At 40.9% G+C, this 25246-nt stretch overlaps 1 protein-coding gene across 1 annotated transcript; it reads left to right on the top strand.

Annotated features, from left to right (window-relative positions):
- The first annotated feature begins 1886 nt into the window (after nt 1-1886).
- Nucleotides 1887-24515, top strand: LOC106584392 (nuclear receptor ROR-beta). The gene is made up of 10 exons (XM_014169656.2): nt 1887-2283; nt 16830-16915; nt 17418-17559; nt 17933-18364; nt 18481-18602; nt 18725-18857; nt 20429-20536; nt 20709-20819; nt 20946-21058; nt 21196-24515. The coding sequence occupies exons 1-10, from the start codon at nt 2277-2279 to the stop codon at nt 21355-21357; spliced, it is 1416 nt and encodes a 471-aa protein (XP_014025131.2). The 5' UTR covers nt 1887-2276; the 3' UTR covers nt 21358-24515.
- Nucleotides 24516-25246: the final 731 nt, after the last annotated feature.

Here is a 25246-nt window from a genome sequence, read left to right on the forward strand (position 1 = left end):
CACACACACAATTCGATTGAGCATGTATTAGGTTATGTGCAGATTGTGCTCTGAGCTAATTGACATGAGGATTCTGTAACACTTTGGGCTTCGTGGGTGTGGAGTCAGGCGCAGGAAGCAGGAAAATGTTTGGTACAATATGTAATTTAATAAGTACTGAAAACTGAGGAAATATGTCCAAACACAACAGGGCAAAACAATAACCCCGAAGTCCAAAATACATGTACCACAAAACATACAAGGTGACGACACGTAACAAGCCCGCACACAGAACAGGTGGAGAGGCGGGCTTAAATAATAAAACGAATTACTAATGGGAAACAGGTGTAACTCATAAAGACATAACTAACAGAAAAACTAAAAAGGGATCGATGGCAGCTAGTAGGCCGGTGACGACGACCGCCGAGCGCCACCCGAACAGGGAGAGGAACTGCCCTCGGCAGTAGTCGTGACAGATTCCCACCCCTGAGTCAATACAGAATCACCTTTGACAGAGATTACAGCTGTCTTTCTGGCTAAGTCTCTAAGAAATTTGCACACCTGGATTTTACAATATTTGTATAGTATTCTTTTAGAAATTATTCAAGTTCTGTCAAGTTGGTTGTTGATATTTGCTAGACAGACATTTTCAAGTATTGCTGTTGTTCAAGTCTTGCTGATGTCTTGCTGATGTTGAAGCCGATTTAAGTCAAAACTATAACTAGTGCACTAAAGAACATTCAATGTTGTCTTGGTAAGCAACTCCAGTGTATATTTGGCCTTCTGTTTTAAGTTGTCCTGCTGAAAGGGGAATTTGTCTCCCAGTGTCTGTTGGAAAGCAGACTGAAGCAGGTTTTCCTTCAGGATTTTGCTTGTGCTGAGCTCTATTCCATTTCTTTTCATCCTAAAAAACTCATAAGTCCTTGCTGATGACAAGCATAGCCATAACATGATGCAGCCACCACCATGCTTGAAAATATGAAGAGTGGTACTCAGTAATGTGTTGTTGGATTTGCCCCGAACACAACGCTTTGTATTCAGGAAATAAAGTTAATTTCTTTGGCACATTTTTTGCAGTTTTACTTCAGTGCTTTGTTGCAAACAGGATGCATGTTTTGGAATATTTGTATTCTGTACAGACTTCCTTCTTTTCACTATCATTTAGGTTACTTTTGTGGAGTAACTACAATGTTGTTGATCCATCTTCAGTTTTCTCCTATCACAGCCATTGAACTCTGTAACTGTTTTAAAGTCACCATTGACCTCATAGGGCAGCGCACAACTGGCCCATTGTCGTGCGGGTTTGGCCCGGTGTAGGCCATCATCATTGTAAATAAGAATTTGTTCCTAACTGACTTGCATAGCTAAATAAAGGTTACAAAAAAAATGATATAAAGGTTCATAGCCTACATATTTTCTCTCCAAGACATGTTGTTTTGTCTTTCTTTACTTGTGTTACATGATGGATGCATAATGCTGCTTTATAATTAATAGTTTTTATGCTCATAGGTTCTCACTGAAGAAACATTTCAATGAATTAATGATTTCAAGTCTGATAATAAAACATTTAAAAAAAATTATGCAACAGGATACGTTTGATATTAGACAGGTTTGATTTGTGAATACAGAACTATCAATGTACATATAGCCTATGTAATAACGTGCTTCTTATTTGATAACAAAATAGCCTTGTAGTGGGATAAGAGACAAAAGCAAAACGCACAATCAGAGCACCACTATGCTTACGTCTACTTGAGACAGCCTACTTTTTAAGCATGTATTCGTCTTTTAAAGAGGAAAAGAAAAGCCTCGTAGGAATATTTCCCACGATGTTGCTCCTGTGACACACTGCCACACTTTCCCACGCAAGTGAAAGCCCGATCCTCCTTAAGCGCGCGGAAGGGGACGCGCGCTGTTTCGCGGGGAAAAGGCAGGACAGTCGAGCAAGATCATGTGAGAGTCCACGCGCCGAAAGAAGGTTACAGCAGCGAGCGATAAGAGACAGTGAGCACCAGTACAGGAACGAGGTGGGAAGACCAGGAGTTCGCCACAATATTTCATTGTGAACAGTCACAGGAAGAATACTTGTGCTACACGGAGTAAATACGTTAACAAACTTAAACTTTTCGTTTGATATTTTGTTTGTTTCAAATACCAGCTATTAGAAAACATATTAGGATTTGTTGTTTTTACTTTCAACAGCTCCTTTTCGGAGCGAAAAAGCGTATATCGTCTTCATATTCCTTCGTTTTATTTTCTTTACGTTGAGTTTTGCGACTCAAATACACAGCAAGAATATGAGAGGTACGTTTACATTTATTCTAATAATTACAAACATGTATAGCATATATGTATATGTCTGTGTTTTGCTCATTAAAGTGACAGTTTTGTATGGGAGTAATGTAAACTGTGATAGACGCATTACTTTGAAATAGTCTACTGAACTGTCAGACCGAAGTGCATGTGTTGAAACTGGGCGCGCTTGGGAATGAACGACGACATAGATCTCAGATAAGTTTAAACTGTTTGGCCATGAGATATGACAAATAATCAAGTAGCCCACTCTGTGTGCTTCGTCAGGAAATTTTACAAAGTTAATTTAAAATAATAAAAACACTGCACTTTTAAATCTGCACATTTAAAAAGTACATCAAAATCAAGTAAAAATGGCCCATAGGCTATTAGTGTGCAGATTAATGTAGATGGTGATTTGTTTGTCTTTGCCAGCAATTGGCAGCAAGCATTTTTGGTTATGTAAGAAAAGGGAGGTGGGAGAGTGATTGAAAGACTCATGAAAAACATTATATAATCGTGTAATATATTTCTTATTAGGCCTACATATTATCTTTGTTCAGCTCTGTTTGCCATTCTGGACGTAGGTAGGTTGTATTTGCATTAGTACTGTTGGCCATAATTAACTTGATCATATAAAATATATGTATTAATATTATATACAAATATTTTTCCCCAACTCCTCAAAACTTGAGAGTGCTGATTTCGTTTCATTCCTACTCGTGGTGCGTGGGTGGGTGTTGTTGTTGTTTTCTGCATCCAGTCATGGCGGACTGTGTGAGGTAGAGTCCGCTGTTCCATTGACCTAGTTCTGTCATTGAGGATTACACAGCGTTCAGAGAGGGTGGAGGATGGGTGGGTGGGGAGGCATGGCTTCTGAGGGTTCTCGTCATTTCTAAGGAAACAATGAACATTAGCCTATTATTACTTAAATCTGAGGACATTATCAGTGAAAAAAAGAACCAGTGGTTACTAGGGGGGGTGGCAGAGCAGAGGTTTCATGGCATGTGCAAACCCATGTGGTTGACTGTCAAAAACAGAGCCTTTTGTGGTGTACAAGCAACCTCCTTTACCTACAAGGCATATTAAACCATTTATTGTAGGCCAGTTATTATTTGGTAGGCAATTATTTTGCATCATATGGAAAATCATTTATTTACAAAAGCCAAAAGACCACATGTTGGTCTTTCATACTTTACCAGACAGCTGACTGTGATTTTAGATTTTTTTCAGCAAATAATTGTAATCCTTCATTGTAAATAAGAATTTGTTCTTAACTGACTTGCCTAGTTAAATAAAGGTTAAATAAAAAAAAATCATCTAATATCTTTTATCCAAAATATTCATCCGAATTGTACATTTATTATGCAATTTCTATGCGGAGTCGCAGCAGGATATGGGGACCAACAACCAGTAGCCTACATTCACCTCTCAGCAGGACACCTTAAGCCCTCACTCAGTTTCCATTGTGAGCTTAGCAACTTGATTACATTAACCAGAATCTATGTCACCCATTTGTTTTCAAGTACGGCTTGCATCAATATATAGTAGAATCGATTATATATATCCTGGCTGTCTTTCTCTTCGGTAATCCACACCTCTGTGACTATGGATGGACCCTCAGGTGCCAATGGCAGGGCTACTGTAAACTCAATGGCTTTAGCCACTGTAGCAATGACTTTTATGAAGTGCACTTCTATAACGTGAGAAGAAAACTCTGTCTGCCACACTGTCTGAAGTGCTACAGCCATGTAGGGTATAGTTTTAGGTTATAGTTTTAGCAAGGGATCAAAGACAAAGTATAGCAGTGATGGCAGCTCTCTGCTCCCAAGGGCACTGTTGATCAAGCTCAAAGTCACTATCTGTCAGGAGATGTTCACAGTGGGGCTACAGTATGTGTGAAGGTGCCTCTCTCTGACAACTAACTGCTAACTTTCCACTCCCTGAGCTTTAACTCCCTGCCTAGGATGGATGGTATGATCCTTTGATTCCCTATACAGTATGGAAAAACTCTGGGCCTGTCACGCCCTGACCATAGAGAGCCCTTGGTTCTCTATGGTGTAGTAGGTCAGGGCGTGTCTGGGGGTGTTCTAGTATGTCTATTTCTACGTTGGTGCTAATATGGTTCCCAATTAGAGGCAGTTGTTTATCGTTGCCTCTGATTGGGGATCATATTTAGGTAGCCATTTCCCCACCTGTGTTTTGTGGGATATTGTTTGTGTTTAGTTGCCTGTGTGCATGTCATAACTTGGCTGGCCCTCGCTTCATACTCGTCGCCAAACCCACTGGCTCCAGGTCATCTACAAGTCTCTGCTAGGTAAAGCCCCGCCTTATCTCAGCTCACTGGTCACCATAGCAGCACCCACCCGTAGCACGCGCTCCAGCAGGTATATCTCACTGGTCACCCCCAAAGCCAATTTTTCCTTTGGCCGCCTCTCCTTCCAGTTCTCTGCTGCCAATGACTGGAAAGAACTGCAAAAATCACTGAAGCTGGAGACTCATATCTCCCTCACTAGCTTTAAGCACCAGCTGTCAGAGCAGCTCACAGATCACTGCACCTGTACATAGCTCATCTGTAAATAGCCCATCCAATCTACCTCATCCCCATACTGTATTTATTTATTTAACTTGCTCCTTTACACCCCAGTATCTCTACTTGCACATTCATCTTCTGCACACCCTACCATTCCAGTGTTTAATTGCTTTATTGTAATTACTTCAACACCATGGCCTATTTAAATAAAGGTGAAATAAAAAATATATATTAAAAAAAAATGCCACCATGCACTCCTGCCTTGGGGCCTCTCAGTCAACTCTCAGTCCACTCCTTTTACTCCTACAGAGGAATTACTCATTCCTCCTGTGCATATTTAAAGAGTGGGGCTCTGTATCAGCCATACCCTCTCACAGAGTACTTTGTGTCTGTAGGTCACACTGAAGTGGAGAGAGAGAGGGATAAGTTGTCACTATCCACACAACTGTTTAGAAAACAGGTGCTAGCTAGGTACTGTAGTTGAAGGCCCCATCAGCAGCCCAGCCTAGAGAGAGGGTTATGTTTTAAGAACTAAATGTCCCCTTAACCCTGCAATAAAGCTCTAGGACAAGAGGACCATATTATATATACCTTAAAGCACCCTTATCGCATATGCAATGTAGGTTATACGCTCTGGCTGTAGCATTTGTGCTAAAGTATATCGCTATGCAGTACTACTTCGAGGTTAAACATACAGTGTGTCAAGTAAATACAAAGTAGACGGTAAATAGGACCTTCAGACTCCCTGTGAGCTGTTTGGTTAGGTAAGATAAGATAAGAGAGAAAAGTCTCTGTGACTGCAGGCTTTACTGCTGGGACAAGCAAACTAGCTGACAGAGACAGCCAGTTTGCTTGTCCCAGCAGTGAAGCCTGCAGTAAAGCCTGCACCTTTCAAACCAAGACGTTTTGCCAGCAACGTTTTGCTGACTTATTGCCGGTGACAAAGCCTGTACTTTTATTTCCACCAACTGACCTAGTTAGCCCCAAGGCTCCAAGGTTCACCAAAGTATACGTTGTCGGGTCTATGGTGTCCAAATGTAAATAGCGTATCCGGCAATACACTCCTAATCCCCCGCGACCAGTGAGTACATAAAACCAGGGGCTAGAACCGGATCATGGAACAGAACTGAAGTCTAGAAAATAACATCTTTCAAGGAACATAATCAGAACCCGGGAACTAAAGTGATCTAAACTGTTCCGGAACAGAACCATTGTTTTAATAGCATGGGAACCGTTTAATAACGTTATTTTACATTCCGGCCATTTTATTCCAGTCCCACAAAAAAACACAGCAAGCGCCTATGCAAAGCCCTACCTCTGTCAATCAGAAACTTCTTCCAGTGTCTGCCTGCAAGCTGAACGTCTTTGCCAGTGTGTGTGCGTGTAGGCTACCTGCTCCTCCCCCTCTGAAGCATAGCTGTAGCCTACTGAAGTTACAAGTATGATTCAGATGATAGAGAGAGATTTGTAATTAGAATGGATTAACTTTTTCACTGCTAGTTAGGGACACTATAGTTATCACATTTCACATTGGATTTATTAAAAGTAAGATGTTGTTTTTATTCTGGTGCCACTGTGCACACACAGCTAGCTTCTCTGGTCCAAAGTTAAGCCAACTGTGAAGTTAAAAGACCTTCAAAGTTCCTCCATAGAAGCCGCTCCTCCGTAGGTATAATTCTGTGGGCCAAATTCAAATACCCCCATATCTACTGTAAAATTTGTTGTGCATCTTCCATTTGAAAATCGTTGCTACTGTCTTGGGTGGCTATGTACCACATTCAGCCAAACAGGTTGCACCAGTCTGTTGTTTACCCCTGCTAGACTCAACGTCCAGAAGAATCTAGCCACCATAGCATGGGGGAGGAAAAGGTAGTTTTATTAAGACAGTATGCATATTTTTCCATATTTTTTTGTGGGGGGGGGGGGCATTCAGAGTTAAGTAGGAAATTGACGCCTTTGCAGCCTGCAACAAGTATGACAAACTGCTAACTCACTGTTAATATCTCATTAAATATGCACATATTTGCATATCGCACAAAAAGTTTTGGGGGGACACTGGATGAAGTCAGCCTAAAGTTTCATTTTGTTAAGACACTCCAGGACCTGAGTTGTCCAGAGCAGATTTGGATAAATACATTTTTCATCTTTCTATCTGTAGAATACTAAAGACATTTTTGGTAAATTTTTCCAAAGAAAATGTTATCTAGAATAGCATTTTTACAACATATCAACAATTTTCTTTGGGCAAGTCTGGAGAATATATCTAAGGATAACCACAGAAAATTTGGTGAATGCAAATGCTTTTGAACCTGAGAAAAATACATTTGCATGTGGGAAGAGTTTGACTTTTGGGAAATAGCAGTTAAAGACGAGTACACTTTATTTAGACTACCCAATGCCTATTTAGACCCAATCATCATCTCTTCAAAGTAAGTTACTGAATATAGTCCAGTTTGTAACATTCTCTGTGAAATATGCTTTGAAATTATATGTAATTTAATGTAGTGAGCTTGCAATTATTGATGTATGTCCATTTTAAAGTGGTTAAAATTCATAAAAATGTTGATGACGGTAGTATGATAACTAAATAAAAATATACATTTTATTCAAGTTTTTGACATTTTTATGTTTACTCCTTGAAAATACTGATATTAATGGACGAAGATACTAACAAATCTTAAAATTGATAGGTACAGTTGAAGTCGGAAGTTTACATACAGCTTAGCCAAATACATTTAAACTCAGTTTTTCACAATTCCTGACATTTAATCCAAGTAAAAATCCCGTTAGGATCACCACTTTACTTTAAGAATGTGAAATGTCAGAATAATAGTAGAGAGAAGGATTTATTTCAGCTTTTATTTATTTCATCACATTCCCAGCGGGTCAGAAGGTTACATACACTCAATTAGTATTTGGTAGCGTTGCCTTTAAATTGTTTAACTTGGGTCAAACGTTTCGGGTAGCCTTCCACAAGTTTCCCACAATAATTTGGGTAAATTTTGGCCCATTCCTCCTGACAGAGCTGGTGTAACTGAGTCAGGTTTTTAGGTCTCCTTGCTCGCACAGACTTTTTCAGTTCTGCCCACAAATTTTCTATGGTATTGAGGTCAGGGGTTTGTGATGGCCACTCCAATACCTTGACTTTGTTGTCCTTAAGCCATTTTTCCACAACTTTAGAATTATGCTTGCGGTCATTGTCCATTTGGAAGACCCATTCGCGACCAAGCTTGAACTTCCTGCAGCAAAGCACCCCTACAACATGATGCTGCCACCCCCATGCTTCACGGTTGGGATGGTGTTCTTCAGCTTGCCAGCATCCCTATTATTCCTCCAAACATAACGATGGTCATTATGGCCAAACAGTTCTATTTTTGTTTCATCAGACCAGAGGACATTTCTCCAAAACGTATGATCTTCGTCCCCATGTGCAGTTGCAAACCGTAGTCTGGCTTTTTTATGGCGGTTTTGGAGCAGTGGCTTCTTCCTTGCAGAGCAGCCTTTCAGGTTATGTCGATATAGGACTCGTTTTACTGTGGATATAGATACTTTTATACCTGTTTCCTCCAGCATCTTCACAAGGTCCTTTGCTGTTGTTCTGCGATTTATTTGCACTTTTCACACCAAAGTACGTTCATCTCTAGGAGACAGAACGTGTCTCCTTCCTGAGCGGGGTGACGGCTGCGTAGTCCCATGGTGTTTATACTTGCGCACTATTGTTTGTACAGATGAACGTGGTACCTTCAGGCATTTGGAAATTGCTCCCAAGGATGAACCAGACTTGTGGAGGTCTACAATTTATTTTCTGAGGTCTATTGGCTGATTTTCCCCATGATGTCAAGAAAAGAGGCACAGAGCTTGAAGGTAGGCCTGAAATACATCCACAGGTACACCTCCAATTGACTCAAATGATGTCAATTAGCCAATCAGAAGCTTCTAAAGCCATGACATCATTTTCTGGAATTTTCCAAGCTGTTAAAAGGCACAGTCAACTTAGTGTATGTATACTTCTGACCCACTGGAATTGTGATACAGTGAATTATGAGTGAAATAACCTGTCTGTAAACAATTGTTGGAAAAATGACTTGTGTCATACATAAAGTAGACGTCCTAACCGACTTGCCAAAACTATAGTTTGTTAACAAGAAATTTGTGGAGTGGTTGAAAAATTAGTTTTAATGACTCCAACTGTCACGTCCTGACCATAGAAGCTTTTATTTTGCATGGTAGAGTAGGTCAGGGCGTGACAGGGTTGTGTCTAGTTTAGATTTTCTATGTTGTCATGTTCTTGTTTCTGTATTTCTATGTTTTTTGGGGGGGATTATCTCCAATTAGAGGCAGCTGGTCATCGTTGTCTCTAATTGGAGATCATACTTAAGTAGTTGTTTTTCCCACCTGGGGTTGTGGGAGATTGTATTTTGAGTAAGTTTATGTTGCACCTCTTCGTCACGGTTTGTTGTTTTGTTTAGGAGTTTATTTGTATGTTTTGCATAGTTTCACAGTTTAAATAATATGTGGAACGAAACACACGCTGTGCCTTGGTCCCATTCTTCAGACAGCCGTGACACCAACCTAAGTGTATGCAAACTTCCGAGTTCAACTGTACATGATAAAAATGTCATTTCAGTCTGTGGTGCCAGCCTTAAGCAATGGCTATATAAAAGTTGAATTCCCTGTTTGTAAGGGGGTCATATAAACATTGGCCCTTTTTTTACAGGCAACATATTGTAAATCAAATCAAATCAAATCAAAAATCAAATTTAATTTTATATAGCCCTTCGTACATCAGCTGATATCTCAAAGTGCTGTACAGAAACCCAGCCTAAAACCCCAAACAGCAAGCAAAGCATGTGAAAGAAGCACGGTGGCTAGGAAAAACTCCCTAGGAAAAACTCCCTAGAAAGGCCAAAAACCTAGGAAGAAACCTAGAGAGGAACCAGGCTATGAGGGGTGGCCAGTCCTCTTCTGGCTGTGCAGGGTGGATATTATAACAGAACATGGTCAAGATGTTAAAATGTTAAAATGTTCATAAATGACCAGCATGGTCAAATAATAATAATCATAGTAGTTGTCGAGGGTGCAACAAGCACGTCCGGTGAACAGGTCAGGGTTCCATAGCCGCAGGCAGAACAGTTGAAACTGGAGCAGCAGCACGGCCAGGTGGACTGGGGACAGCAAGGAGTCATCATACCAGGTAGTCCTGAGGCATGGTCCTAGGGCTCAGGTCCTCCGAGAGAAAGACAGAAAGAGAGAAAGAGAGAATTAGAGAGAGCATATTTAAATTCACACAGGACACCGGATAAGACAAGAGAAATACTCCAGATGTAACAGACTGACCCTAGCCCCCCGACACATAAACTACTGCAGCATAAATACTGGAGGCTGAGACAGGAGGGATCAGAAGACACTGTGGCCCCATCCGATGATACCCCCGGACAGGGCCAAACAGGCAGGATATAACCCCACCCACTTTGCCAAAGCACAGCCCCCACACCACTAGAGGGATGTCTCCAACCACCAACTTACCGTCCTAAGACAAGGCAGAGTATAGCCCACAACTATCTCCGCCAAGGCACAACCCAAGGGGGGGCGCCAACCCAGACAGGAAGACCACGTCAGTGACTCAACCCACTCAAGTGACGCACTCCTCCCATGGACGGCATGGAAGAACACCAGTAAGCCAGTGACTCAGCCCCTGTAAAAGGGTTAGAGGCAGAGAATCCCAGTGGAAAGAGGGGAACCGGCAAGGCAGAGACAGCAAGGGCGGTTCGTTGCTCCAGCCTTTCCGTTCACCTTCACACTCCTGGGCCAGACTATACTTAATCATAGGACCTACTGAAGAGATAAGTCTTCAGTAAAGACTTAAAGGTTGAGACTGAGTCTGCGTCTCTCACATTGGTAGGCAGACCATTCCATAAAAATGGAGCTCTATAGGAGAAAGCCCTACCTCCAGCCGTTTGCTTAGAAATTCTAGGGACAATTAGGAGGCCTGCGTCTTGTGACCGTAGCGTACGTGTAGGTATGTACGGCAGGACCAAATCGGAAAGATAGGTAGGAGCAAGCCCATGTAATGCTTTGTAGGTTAAATCCTATGTGAAAGAAGTCTGACAGTACCACTAACTGCTTCACTGCGCTAAAACATTTCCCACCTTCAATCACAATTGTCTGCATATTAAATAAAGCATGAACGTTGTCAGCACTTTTTGAAGCAGTGTGAATTTGCTAGCTAGTATTGTCACAGGGGTCGTTGAAAGGAGACCAAGGCGCAGCGTGTAAAGTGCTCATTCTTTTTCTTTAATGAATACACCTCAACAAAAAACAACAAACGACCGATAACAGTCCCGTCAGGTACACAAGACTAAACGGAAACAACTACCCACAACCCCAAACGAAAAACAGGCTGCCTAAGTATGGCTTCCAATCAGAGACAATGAAAGACACCTGCCTCTGATTGGAAACCATACCCGGCCGAACATGAAAACCAACACATAGAAAATGATAACTAGAACAAACCCACATAGAAACAGAAAACCCAAAATACCTACAAAACAAACCCCCCTGCCACACCCTGACCACTCTACTATGGCAAATGACCTCTTTCACTGGTCAGGACGTGACAAGTAATTGTACGTTATTATCGCCAGTGCTATGTCCAGAATATTTTGAATGGGGTGGCCAAGGTGGGGCACAGACCCTGTTTAGGGGGATTTTTTCAATATAATAACTGCGCGTACGCAACATTTTTTTATAGACATTTCATTTAACTGTAAAAATGTATTACCTTTTAATGTGTCATGAACACATCCAGTCATGATGTTTTCATCTGATTGTCAAACAAATCACTTCAAAAAGTAGGTTAAGTAGGTTACCTGCGCACGTGGAATGGAAAGGGACATCTATTACAACCACCATAAGTGTAATGACATTCAGCCTCGTTCATGTTTCAAGTTTTATTAGTCATATGTACTGGATACACATGGTATACACTCTCCAATGAAATGCTTACATGCAGGTTCCTTCTTGACAATGCAGCAACAATAAGAAATAATAAAAGATAAGAATATGGACATAAAGTAAATGGCTCAGTAGAATAGAATAAACATTTTTAGCATAAGTATGATACATAAAGGCACAATTTCTAGTGTAATATTTACACGTGTTTTGGGCAAGTGTTTTAAATTGTGCAATATTTAGCAATCATAATTTTTCTACAAGGTGGTGTGTATTCATGGATACCAAGGGAAGCCAGGCTTCCCCCAAAATGTTAACAATAAAAAAAGAAACGAACTTCTAAAAAATTTCAAGTTCGTGTCTATCAGTGTTTCAGAATTTCTCTTCAATTCGCAAGAGGCTGAATCTATTTCACCAGAGAAAGCATCTGAGCGTGTCACGACTTCTGCCGAAGTTGGTCCCTCTCCTTGTTCGTTCGGCGGTCAAAGTCACAGACCTTCTAGGCATCGCTGATCCTCTTTTCATTTTCCTTTGCTTTTGTCTTGTCTTACATTTACATTTACATTTACATTTTCCATGTTTCCAATCCCCATTCATTACATGTTGTGTATTTAACCCTCTGTTCCCCCTCATTGTCCTTGTCGGTGATTGTTTGTTTGTAAGCTTTGTGCAAGTTATGTTCTGGTGTGCGACGGGTTTTGTACCCATTTGTATGATTTTGTATATTTTTTGAGCACTTATTAAACTGCTTCGTTTTAAACCAAGTTCGATCTCCTGCGCCTGACTTCCCTGCCACCAGCACGCACCCTTACAGAGCGAGGCAAACAGGACCCCTCTGTCTTAGTATCTGTAGCCCATGTATATGATGCTGTCTGGCCAAAAATAATATGACATGTCATACTATTTTATCCAGTCAGCATCAGATACATGGGCTACACATACTAAAACAGAGGGGCACAGTTTTGCTCGCTCCGATTCTTTCTCCAGTGAGATTAATGAGTCTTACTGTAGGTGCGCGTCTTGATCGAAATAATCAATATATTCATAGACGACCTATCAGATTTCAGAATTTCTAGGTGTGGGCAATCAGATTTCAGGGGAGGCTGTGGCCACCCCCTGGACTCGCCACTGAGTATCGCCGTGCTTGTTTTGAATTAGAGTATCGCCGTGCTTGTTTTGAGTTAGAGTATTGCCGTGCTTGTTTTTGAATTAGAGTATCGCCGTGCTTGGACTGAATTAGAGTATCGCCGTGCTTGGACTGAATTAGAGTATCGCCGTGCTTGTTTTGAATTAGAGTATCGCCGTGCTTGTTTTGAATTAGAGTATCGCCGTGCTTGTTTTGAATTAGAGTATCGCCGTGCTTGTTTTGAATTAGAGTATCGCTGTGCTTGGATTGAATTAGAGTATCGCCGTGCTTGTTTTGAATTAGAGTATTGCCGTGCTTGTTTTGAATTAGAGTATCGCCGTGCTTGTTTTGAATTAGAGTATCGCCGTGCTTGTTTTGAATTAGAGTATCGCTGTGCTTGGATTGAATTAGAGTATCGCCGTGCTTGTTTTGAATTAGAGTATCGCTGTGCTTGTTTTGAATTAGAGTATCGCCGTGCTTGTTTTGAATTAGAGTATCGCCGTGCTTGTTTTGAATTAGAGTATCGCCGTGCTTGGATTGAATTAGAGTATCGCCGTGCTTGGATTGAATTAGAGTATCGCCGTGCTTGGATTGAATTAGAGTATCGCCGTGCTTGGATTGAATTAGAGTATCGCCGTGCTTGGATTGAATTAGAGTATCGCCGTGCTTGGACTGAATTAGAGTATCGCCGTGCTTGGTTTGAATTAGAGTATCGCCGTGCTTGGTTTGAATTAAAGTATCGCCGTGCTTGTTTTCAATTAGAGTATCGCCGTGCTTGGTTTGAATTAGAGTATCGCCATGCTTGGTTTGAATTAGATTATACATGAAGAGTTATTTGATAATAATTTGTTCAACAACAATTTCACAACACTCCTCTCCCACTTAGTAAAAGGCTATTGAACATCAGTAGCCTCCCTTAATATGAATACTTTTTAAGCTGGTTCCTCTATATGTAGCCTATATCATCTTATCTTACTCATATTGGTTACACTTTATTTTTCTGCCCACTAATTACCTAGTATTTACCATGGTGCAACGGCTATTACATAGTTATTACTTGTTGTTTTCCATGAGATAAGTCTTCCTAGAGAGAGTTAATTTATGAGAGTAAAAGACAAAGTCCTTTGCTTAAACTTGTTGGCAGAGCAAGACTTCAGGTCAAACGTCCCTGACCCACTGACCAAACCAGAAAAGTAAGGCCCACGAGAACTCGTCATTCTTGAAACAATGTCCAGGAACTTTGCTGACATTCTGCACTGCTCCATAGTGCTACATACTGCATGGTACTTTGTGTACTTTAAATGCCATATTCTTTCACGTGATTCAAATGTCCTGAAATGAATTAGAGTTGTGTAAAAAGGGTTCAGGTGTTGAAGCCATGACCCATTATGTAACTGTGACTTGTCCAGACAGCCCATAACACTCCTGCAGGACTCTGGTTATGCTAGGGGTAGAACTCGTTTTATGAACTGCTCCGAGACAGCTGAAACTGCACTCAAATACCTGACATGTTTCCACAAGTTGAGCACCAGTGTAAGTTACAATCAGAGCCCCTTCAGAATATACTGCAGATATGTTTAAAATACTCTCACACTCCCTGGTGTTACATAAGTGGAACATGGATGTCAATACACCTGTATTTACTCTACAGATTCTAAAGTGATAATCAATCTTTCACTAATCAAACATGGACAGTTTTTTTTAGCCTGTGAACATTTCCATTCCCCTGTCAGTGATTGATTCAGATTTGGTTCCACCTTAAAACAGGAAAGAAAGAAATCAGATGAATTGCCAGGGATGCCAACCAAAGCGCCTCCCCCTTGCTGAATTGGAAAGTGTGTCAGTAGAACAGCTCCTCCTCTCTCATAGCCTGACTGTTCCACGCAGCTGAGCAGCATGTCAGTTAACATATCAGAGACAAAGCTATGCTCCCGGGAACCTATGGGAGCGATAAGAGAGGGAAGGGGTAGGCTCGTCACGGCGTTGCTAGGGTCACCTCCCCTGAATGAGTGTGTTCGTGAAACTCGGCCAGACGGCAGTTATATAACAGGGAGAGGGTGGGGGCCAGGGGCGCTAGATAGGGTAGAGAGAGAGTGCGGAGAGAGAGAGAGGTTTTTTTCCACTGCCTTTATATATTTATTTCCCTATTTGCTTTTTGTAGGTCAGTAGGAATTCTATCTGGGAAGCCACTCAAATATCTCACTCACATTATGCAAAAGACTCCCACTCACAAAGCAGTAGTAGTTGAGCATTCTCCCTTCCTATCTATGAAGCTGAGATTTCAACTTTATAGTGTAGTAATTTGCTTTGCTCCCCGTGTGTGACGCACTTACTGTATCTAGCCACAGGCTCACTCGTGTGATTGGTTGGGCTGGTAAAGGGCCGTTAATACAGTTGCTACCTGCAAAGTAAATGTTACCTAACGCCTTGCGTCACTGTAATACAAAATAGTTTAGAAAAAAATAATTTAACACACCCAGCAGTCAAAGCGAACACAGAAAAACAACCACTTGTTTTTTGAGAGTAGCCATTTTATCTTGTGTAGCAGAAGAGGCTCTCCTGAAGCGGGGGCTTTTGTTAACCTCCTATCATTTAATTCACCCTGGAGGAGGAACAGTGAAACGTTATTACCCCAGGCCCAGTAAATGCAATTAACCTGCTACTCTGGTATGATGAAAATAATAGCCTGTTCCAGGGAGAGAGGGCTCAGGGCTGTGCACACACTGTTGCACATACTGTTAAACGCTCTGTTTATATGAATACATTCTGTATTCGTATCACCAGTATGGAGGTTTTTTTCCTGCAAAATGCTGCAAATTGGCTTTTGACTCTGATAGTGCCAGTCGGTATTAGATAGAACGTCACGTCCCCGCACGTTTGTGGGGAAAATAACCTGTGGTTTACCCCATTGGCTCACAGCAAAAACGTAACCTTTTTAAAATGCCATTTTCTTGTTGTTTGTTTGTTTTAGTCAATTACAAAACTACATTTAAGAAAAGTACATGTCTAAAGGATACTTTTCAACATTGCCTGCTACTGCCCAAGCGTTCTCACTACTTAGAAGAACATCATATTGTAGGGCTTCCCTCATGCCCCTTTTCATGACAGTGCTAGAACATTAAGCTAGCCAAGACCAACAACACAAACAAATGGACTATACAGCTACAAGTAGTGAGTGGAGATACAAACAGACTATTCTAAACAAGTTAAATGTCTTACCTGTGATGTACCAGTCAAAAGTTTGGACACACCTACTCATTATATTTGTACTATTTTCTACATTGTAGAATAGTAGTGAAGACATCAAAACTATGAAATAACACATATGGAATCATGTAGTAACCAATATTTGAGATTCTTCAAAGTAGTAGCCTACTTGGGCACCGGTTCCCCACATTTCCCACTCTCCCACGCCAAATAGCCTGAAGCCACAGGACTCATCTCGCAGGCTCTATTTCTCTATGTGGGAACATTGCGAACCATAGATCAGGATTTTCTGGCTGGTTACATGTACATTAAACAACACAGCAGTTTTTCTGCATGTAATTCATATATAACAAAACATTTTACGATGAAGTTGGCTCTTTTACAATGGGAGTCAATGGGAAAGAATGTTTGTTTTCCCCAATTTGTGGGTGTTGTCAAGGGAAGTTCCTTCGTATGACGTGGATACCAACTCGGAGAATAGTGTTTCTGTTGAGTTCAAAATCAGGGCAGTTGGGAGTAAAGATTGAGCAGATGTTTCTATCCCTTCTTATTTGATAGGGTAGGTATATCTACACCTGTCTTGCACTTTCTCAGACAGTTCTGGCACAGTTCCTACGGACCATATCATGAAGAGATCAAAACCCAAGTCACCATCAAGTTATATTTTATTATCTAGTCTAGTGAGTCTTAAGTGTTAAGTATGCAATGTACTAAATGTTCCTCCTCTCTCTCTACTTCCAGCACAAATTGAAGTAATACCCTGCAAGATCTGTGGGGACAAGTCATCAGGGATCCACTATGGTGTAATCACCTGCGAAGGCTGCAAGGTGAGCTACCTCTATCTCAGAGATATACTTACTCCAAGTGTTCTATTTTAGTTCTGCGTACTGTCATCCCTCTAGAATACCCACAGCAAATTCAATCAATTTAGACTATTTATATATGGTATGCCCTTGCCCAGTGCCCATCCATCCCTGCACCTGTATTCATGGTCAAATAGCTCAAGCTTATGTGTCCTGTTTCACACTTGTACACGTGTGTAACCTGTACAAGTGTGGAACCTGTATAAGTGTTTGGTATGAAATGGAAATGTGTTTTTTGCAATTCCCACTCCCCCTGAGAGTGGGATCACGGCCAGGGATCAGCCATTATTGACGGCAACCCAGGAGCAATTATGTTTAAGTGCCTTGCTCAAGGGCAGAGCGACAGATTGTTCACCTAGTCGTCTCGTGGATTCGAACTAGCAACCTTTCGGTTACTGGCCAAACGCTCTAACCGCTTGGTTACCTGCCTCCCTGATGGTGTTTGTGCTTGTGTGTGTGTTTGCAGGGCTTCTTCCGACGCAGCCAGCAGAACAATGCTATATACTCCTGTTCCCGGCAGAGGAACTGTCTGATTGACCGCACCAATCGGAATCGCTGCCAACACTGCCGGCTGCAGAAGTGCCTGGCCCTAGGCATGAGCCGTGATGGTGAGTGTGAAACACACACACACACACACACACACACACACACACACACACACACACACACACACACACACACACACACACACACACAACGCAAGGTCAGTCCAGAGAGGACCACTGTCTGTCGCTTCACCGGACGCTAGAGCTCTCTGGGTCTTATTGAAAGGCCAAATGTGGAGTTGTGTTACACTGTGTAAAATCACTCCTGGAATCATGCCTGAGCGACAGCAGTGATGCAATGAAATTAAATTATCAGTGGATTTTCTTCTATATTTGCAATTGTTCAAGTTCCATATTGGCTCCATATGGACTTACTGTATGAGCTCATAATTCATTCCCTGATTATTTACTAACTCTATCTCCTTTCCTGGTACAGCGGTGAAGTTTGGCCGCATGTCCAAAAAGCAGAGAGACAGCCTGTATGCTGAGGTCCAGAAACACCAGGCGTCCCAGGAGTTAAATGCTGCCCATGAGGAGGGAGGTGAGGTCGGAGGTCACAGCCGTGCATACAGCAGAGGCTCCAGTGCCGCCCTCAGCGACCTTGATGACATCACCCTGCCAGACGGCCTGCTGTGTGACCTGCCCCTGACACCAGAGGGCGCCGAAAGAGAGTACTGCAATCTGGAAATGATGGGGGGAAGCGGGGGTAGCAGCTCCTCCTCTCAAAGCTCGCCCGAACAGAACGGACTGGACTTCGGAGACAGCAACCACCACATCAAGCACGAGTACCAGCTGCTGCACGAGTCCGGCCTGTTCACACACGCGCTGCTCAACCCTCTACCCGAGGGATTCTCCATGCTCGAGATCGGTAAGTGGAACAGTCACTCTATCACCATCTGCTGTATGTCACTATAACTAACACTAGATCATTTTTTCATTGAGTGTGGTTGATAGCTAAACCATACATGTCTTGTCCATTTCCAGAACGTATAACTGCTAGTGTGGTAAAGTCTCACATAGAGACCAGTCAGCATGGCAGTGAGGAGCTGAAGAGGCTTGTCTGGTCCCTGTATACCCCTGAGGAGACACGCAGCTTCCAGAGCAAGGTAAACATCAATGTCCTGAATCAAGATTAACTCAGTGACCTGTGACCTATTTACTCTTACACCACTATGTGCTATTCCCAATGTTATATCTAACATGGGCATCCCTTTGTTCTCTCTTTCAGTCTGCGGAGGTCATGTGGCAGCAGTGTGCCATCCACCTCACCAATGCCATCCAGTACGTGGTGGAGTTTGCCAAGCGCATCACTGGATTCCTGGATCTCTGTCAGAATGACCAGGTCATTCTTCTCAAAGCAGGTCAGTACCTATTGTTAGGACATAAGATGAGTGCATTTCATAACTCTATTCCATGGCCTCATACACCAGCTTTCTCTGACCTCAAAGCATACAGTGGGGTCTGATATTATTCACACCCTTGATAAAGATGAGTAAAAATTATTGTATAAAATAAATCATTAAAATACTGAGCTATATTGTATGCAAAAAACATTGGGGAAATTATATTATTTTATACTAATAGAATTTCTCAGAGAAAGAGATTTTGTTAAACAAGTAACCATTATTTTTCTCAAAAAGGTAGTGGTCAAAATGATTGACATCCCTGATTTCACCTTACGAGAATAACGTCCCTGAGCCTTTTTCTAAAATGTTTTATGAGTTGGAGAACGCATTGGGAGAGATCTTAGACCATTCCTCCATACAGAATCCTTCCAGATCCTTGATATTCTTTGTCTGTGTTTATGGACTGCCCTCTTCAATATAAACCACAGGTTTTCAATGGGTTCAGAGACTGAGATGGCCATTGCAACATGTCGATTTTGTGGCCAATCAACTATTTCTGTGTGGATATTGATGTGTGTGAAATGGTTAATTGGCCACAAAAATCTACATTTTGCAATGGCCATCTCAATCTCCGGACTTGAAACCAATTGAAAACCTGTGGTTTGAATTGAAGACATAAGTCCAAAAGCGCAGACAAAGGATATCAAGGATCTGGAAGGATTCTCCAATCTCATCTCATTGATTGGACTCCAGGTTAGCTGACTCCTGATTCCAATTAGCTTTTGGAGAAGTCATTCATCTAGGGGTTCAAATACTTTTTCCAACCTACACTGTAAATGTTTAAATTATGTATTCAATATAACCAAGAAAAATACAATCATTTGTCTGTTATTAGTTTAAGCAGACTGTGTTTGTCTATTGTTGTGATTAGATGAAGATCAGATCAAATTTTATGACCAATTTTTGCAGAAATCCAGGTAATTCCAAAGGGTTCACATACTTTTTCTTGACACTGTATTTTATACAGTCATTTTTGCTCATCTTTATCAAGGGTGTGAATAATTTCGAAGCCCACTGTAGTTCCTGTTCAGACAACCTGAGCATGTAGACATTAACTGCATGTCCATGTTTCAGTAATACAGCATTCATACACAATAGTATATTTGACAAACATGTGTGTCTGCAGACAAACAAACTTCGCCACTTAGGACTACATTTTAGAATATATAATCAATTTAACCTAATGTGGCAACATCTGTTTCCAACGATGTTCAAGAAAAAAGTTATTATTCTAAGGATGGCTCTTCTTGTTTTTCTTCTCGCCCACCTTCCCTTTTATGTGCTGTTTGTTCATCATCTTTGTTTGAATTGTTACAAATTGTATTGTAAAAATTATTTTATTTATAATTGATTGAAATACATTTGATGTTGTGATATGAAATGGATGTATTCTATTGACTGACAACATGGAATTCATGTTTTATTTCATATTGTTTGTATGTACGTGTTGGAGCATCCTTTGTCTCCCTTTTCCTCTTCCTCTCCCCCTCTCCATCTTTACGGTCTCTTTACGGTCTCCTTTTCAGGATGTCTGGATGTGCTTCTGATTCGCATGTGTCGCGCCTACAACCCAATCAACAACACTATTCTGTTTGATAGCAAGTTTGCTAGCGCACAGACCTTCAAAGCTCTTGGTGAGTCCCCTCTTTATGAAACCAAAGCATTAATATTCCATCAGAGTATATTCACACACAAAAAAAAGTCTATAAATATATTCACCCACCCACATAGTCGAAAAATTCTAGGGAACCAAGTCAGCCATTTCTGTTTTGAAGACACATGTTTTTCCCCCCTCTTTCCTCGAAGGTTGTGATGACCTTGTGGGTGCTGTGTTTGACCTGGCCAAGAGCCTGAGTCGTATGCAGCTCTCTGAAGAGGAGATGGCTCTGTTCAGTGCTTCTGTTCTCCTGTCACCAGGTAATCCTCTCACACTGTCTCCCATTGACTGGGGTGATGTCTCAGCTCTGAAACAGACACTAAGTAATATGTAAGAAGGAAAACCAGCAGAGACTGACTGTGGTTGTTGCTCTCTTTTTCCTCCAGACCGACCATGGTTGACAGACAGGCAACAGGTACAGAAGCTTCAAGAGAAAGTATATCTGGCTCTGCAACATTGTCTACACAGAGGTGGCTCATCAGAGGAGAAACTGGCAAAGGTACATATTGGCAGACGATGATATATTCCTTTATTCCTAAAACAGGCTGTTGTTAAAGGATTTGGGGTGAAATGTGAAAGATACAAATTTTCTGTCTCGCTTTTTCCTTTCTCTGTGTCTCTTCTTCTACCTCTAAGATGGTGTCCAAGCTTCCCATGATGAAGTCCATCTGCAATCTCCACATTGACAAGCTCGAGTTTTTCTGTCTGCTCCACCCGGAGACTGCATACAATTTCCCCCCTCTGTACCGTGAGGTGTTCAGCAGTGAAATCACCTTCCCAGACTCCACAATGGACTAAAAATCTGTTTAGATATGAAAGTGATTCATATAGAGACACAAATATGTAGGGAACGAGAGGTAGGGAGAGGAATGTGGCAACAGCGAAGTAACCAGCAGCTCTGTGACAACCCTGCACGCTACACTTTAGGACACACTACTCTCACCTCAGACCTCCACCCTATGGAGTTGCTTGGACTGTAAGCCAGTCCAGGCTACAAAATTCAACACTAGGTGCTGGGTACTATATGCATGCTGCCTATTTTGGGGGGAGTAAAACGGTTCTGAGAATGTATTTTTTTGTAATCTCAGATAGTTTTTCTAAGAGAGCTTGAGATCTCCCTTAAGCTGAAGTCCTCTGTAAAACCAGTTTGACTTATTTTCCAGTTCTCAGTGTAAGTCCTTGTAAGATAATCTTGAATGTACCCCACAGACATGCAGCACAGCCCAAGGCATGAGACTGAATGTACTATACAATCCTGCCCCATTGGAGGAGATGCTGTGTAGTCTCTTTTTTATCTTATTGCAGTTTTACAGCTACATTTTTTTTATCCAGTTTCTTATTTGGTAGTGCCCATACTTTGCAGTTTTGTATGCTATGAACAAACTGTTTAAAGGGACCAAGATCAAATGGATAAGTGGGCACATTTTTTTGCATGCAAGACATGGACGATGCAACTTTTACCATGCATGCAGACTTGCACACACAGCACTAAGACAAAGCAATTATGCTGACCTATACATGTATTTTTACAGGCACACATTCAGACACTGATATTTTTCAGCTCGACTTAAATTTTTTAGGTGCAATCAAAGACCTCAGTCCCACTACATTTTCCCTTGCAAATGCCACTTAGAGAGAGAGCAAGAGAGAAGAATCACATAAATATTTTTTTAAATGTTCTTTATCTATACACTTATATTTACTCATGTAAAAATAAAATTAGACAGGGATTTAAATATATATATATATATATATTGGGAGAGAGGGAGAGATGTACTGTAAAAGAGAATGTGTTATCAATGACTCACCTGGTTAAATAAAGGCAAATAAATAAATAGATTCGCCAGGACAGCATCTTTCAAAGTATTTCTGGTCATATTCCGGGGTACTGGGATGGAAAATTATTAGATGAATAGCACTTACCGACAACGAGCCCTCCCTCACCCAATCTGGACCCTTTTCTTGTGCTACAAATAATCTCAGGGTTCCAGCTCAGAGACTGACGATTGTCCTCCTGAAACTGACAGAAGTGGGACATCCTCCTGCCTCAGACAGGCAGGACTAAAGCAACTGAGGTAGAGAGTTCCCCAGGAGCTTTCCCATCCCTCAAACCAGGGGTCTGTAGGTCCAATACAAGACTTTGTTCAAGAGGGAAAGGAAGCAGATGATAAGAAGAATACAAATAGGTGGTGAAAACACTTTCCAGTGCTCCCACCTGGGCACCAACAACAATTTGGAAGGGGTGTTTAGAGTTTGCCCTTTGACCAGTATGGGGAAGGTGGGGACTCATGTTCCCCCTGTATGTTTTTAGGCAGTCTACTGTTTCAGACTGAACTGAAAGTGTGATGATTTGTTAATGATGCCTTCTCTCCCTAACCCTCCCCTGTCTACCTCACCCTCTCAAAAAACACTCACGGCATAATGAAGGGTTAATAGAGCCATCAGCTACCCCCCAGAGTTAGGGATTTCAACATTTAGATTATAGAGTATTTGAGATGTCATAATTTATAATGCAATTTGAAGGATGATGATATATTTACAAAAATATGTATTTTATGTTTATATATTTTTCCACACTGTTTATTTGGGAGCATTAAATCTGCCCCTCTGTCTTCAATGAGCGCAGATTTTTATTAATCTATACCAGGAAGTCAAAGTTAGATTAACATCTCTTTTTAGGGAGAGGGACATTGGGTGTGGCAGGATATTACTTTTGAACTATTCTTAAAGGGGCTTTTGGGATTCCAAAAAACTCTCAACACCCTCAGTACAAAGCTTGTACATAGATAGACAAGCTGCAGTGTGAAAGGTTTGGTCAGAGCAGAATACTTGTATTACTTTTACCACAATAAGAGAGAATCACTTACGGGCCTTGAATATTTTCTGTCCAATTATATTTCAATAATCATATGTTTCACTTTGCAATGCTGGAACAGTGCGGTTCTTCATGTATTTATAAAAGTAGTTGGTATTTAGGGGGATATACTTTTCTGTGAGCTTACAACCGTGTCATATTGGGACTGTGCAATAATGTCTTTCCCGATTTCAGTTAGGAAGGTCTAAACAGCCCTGGTTAGATGTCTCAGTAGACTTCATAAGCACTCCAGCCTGAGACCCCTTAAAAGTACAGCACAAGAGGTTTTTAATTCTCTCAACATAACAACACCCAACTTTTACACAGAACTAGTTTAACTGACTTGAGTTCATGGTTCGATAGGCAGAGGAGATTCTATTAAGTGAAATATTTTGTAAGTGTTTAGAACTTAGATGGTTATGTATTTGCACACCTAAAACTGCTTTTTCTTTCTTTTAAGGCAGTTCGCAAGGTGTGCAGTTAAATTTCCTCTCAGTCACTCAGGGAGATAGCTGGGCTCTCTGTTCCAGTGTTTTCATCAGTTAGCCTAGTCCGACACCTTGCACGGAATAGAAGACCTTAAAACCTTGATCACTGTGTACATGTTCTTGTGAATGTTGATCACAAAAGTATCAAAAGTTTGATCCCAGTCTAATATCAATATTATTGCAAGACTTTTGAGCCTACATTTTTTAATAAATAGGATCTAAAATGTAATTACATTTAAAGATGGATTTTATCTATCTATGTATGCTGTGTTGGTTTTGTTGTGATCTTTTGTTTCTTAATTTCTATCGTTGTCTGTCATATTTTTTCTCATCAGTTTAGTGTCCTCCTTTTTGTCTTGGAGAGTTGTTATTCTGTTTTTTCAATATCTCCCTAAAGGTTCCTCTCTTTTCATGATCCTTCTATTCATCATGTTTTCATTCTATTTTAAGATGATTATTGAAATCAATATGGATTTTTAAAATATATAATTTAGGATATATTATGAATATGAAGCCTAAGAGTATTTTTTAACACATTTAAGAGTTCTTGTTGTAGCTACAATGGAGACACAATATGTGGATTTAAGAATGTAATAAAAGTCATTTTACAATAAGTTGATGTTGTTTGTGTGCTTACTCATGTACAGTATTTAAACTTCCTAACCATTGGAATTGGATGATCCACACCAGTTTATTAGTTTTACAGATAGGAATATCAATCATATGGAATAAAGATAGGTCAATTGTTAAATATTTAACAAAAGATATACAGTTAAGTAACATCTGTCGACAACAGAACAAGCCAAAAACATGTACACTACTGTTCAAAAGTTTGGGGTCACTTAGAAATGTCCTTGTTTTTGAAAGAAAAGCAAAACATTTTGTCCATTAAAATAACATCAAATTTATCAGAAATGCAGTATAGACATTGTTAATGTTGTAAATGACTATTGTAGATGGAAACAGCTGATTTTTAATGGAATATCTACATAGGCGTACAGAGGCCCATTATCAGTAACCATCACTACTGTGTTCCAATGACACGTTGTGTTAGCTAATCCAAGTTTATCATTTTAAAAGGCTAATTGATCATTAGAAAACCCTTTTGCAATTATGTTAGCACAGCTGAAAACTGTTGTCCTGATTAAAGAAGCAATAAAACTGGCCTTCTTTAGACTAGTTGAGTATCTGCAGCATCAGCATTTGTGGGTTCGATTACAGGCTCAAAATGGTCAGAAACAAAGTACTTTCTTCTGAAACTCATCAGTCTATTCTTGTTCTGAGAAATGAAGGCTATTCTATGGGAGAAATTGCCAAGAAACTGAAGATCTCATACAACGCTGTG

This window comes from Salmo salar, chromosome ssa23, assembly GCF_905237065.1.
Source record: "Salmo salar chromosome ssa23, Ssal_v3.1, whole genome shotgun sequence".
Taxonomy (NCBI): Eukaryota; Metazoa; Chordata; class Actinopteri; order Salmoniformes; family Salmonidae; genus Salmo; species Salmo salar.

Bases quoted from the DNA above. Each gene is read 5' to 3' on its own strand.
- LOC106584392 (XM_014169656.2), top strand. The intron at 18,365-18,480 runs GTAAGTGGAACA...GTCCATTTCCAG, and splicing joins ATTCTCCATGCTCGAGATCG to AACGTATAACTGCTAGTGTG. The intron at 20,820-20,945 runs GTAATCCTCTCA...TTTTTCCTCCAG, and splicing joins TTCTGTTCTCCTGTCACCAG to ACCGACCATGGTTGACAGAC.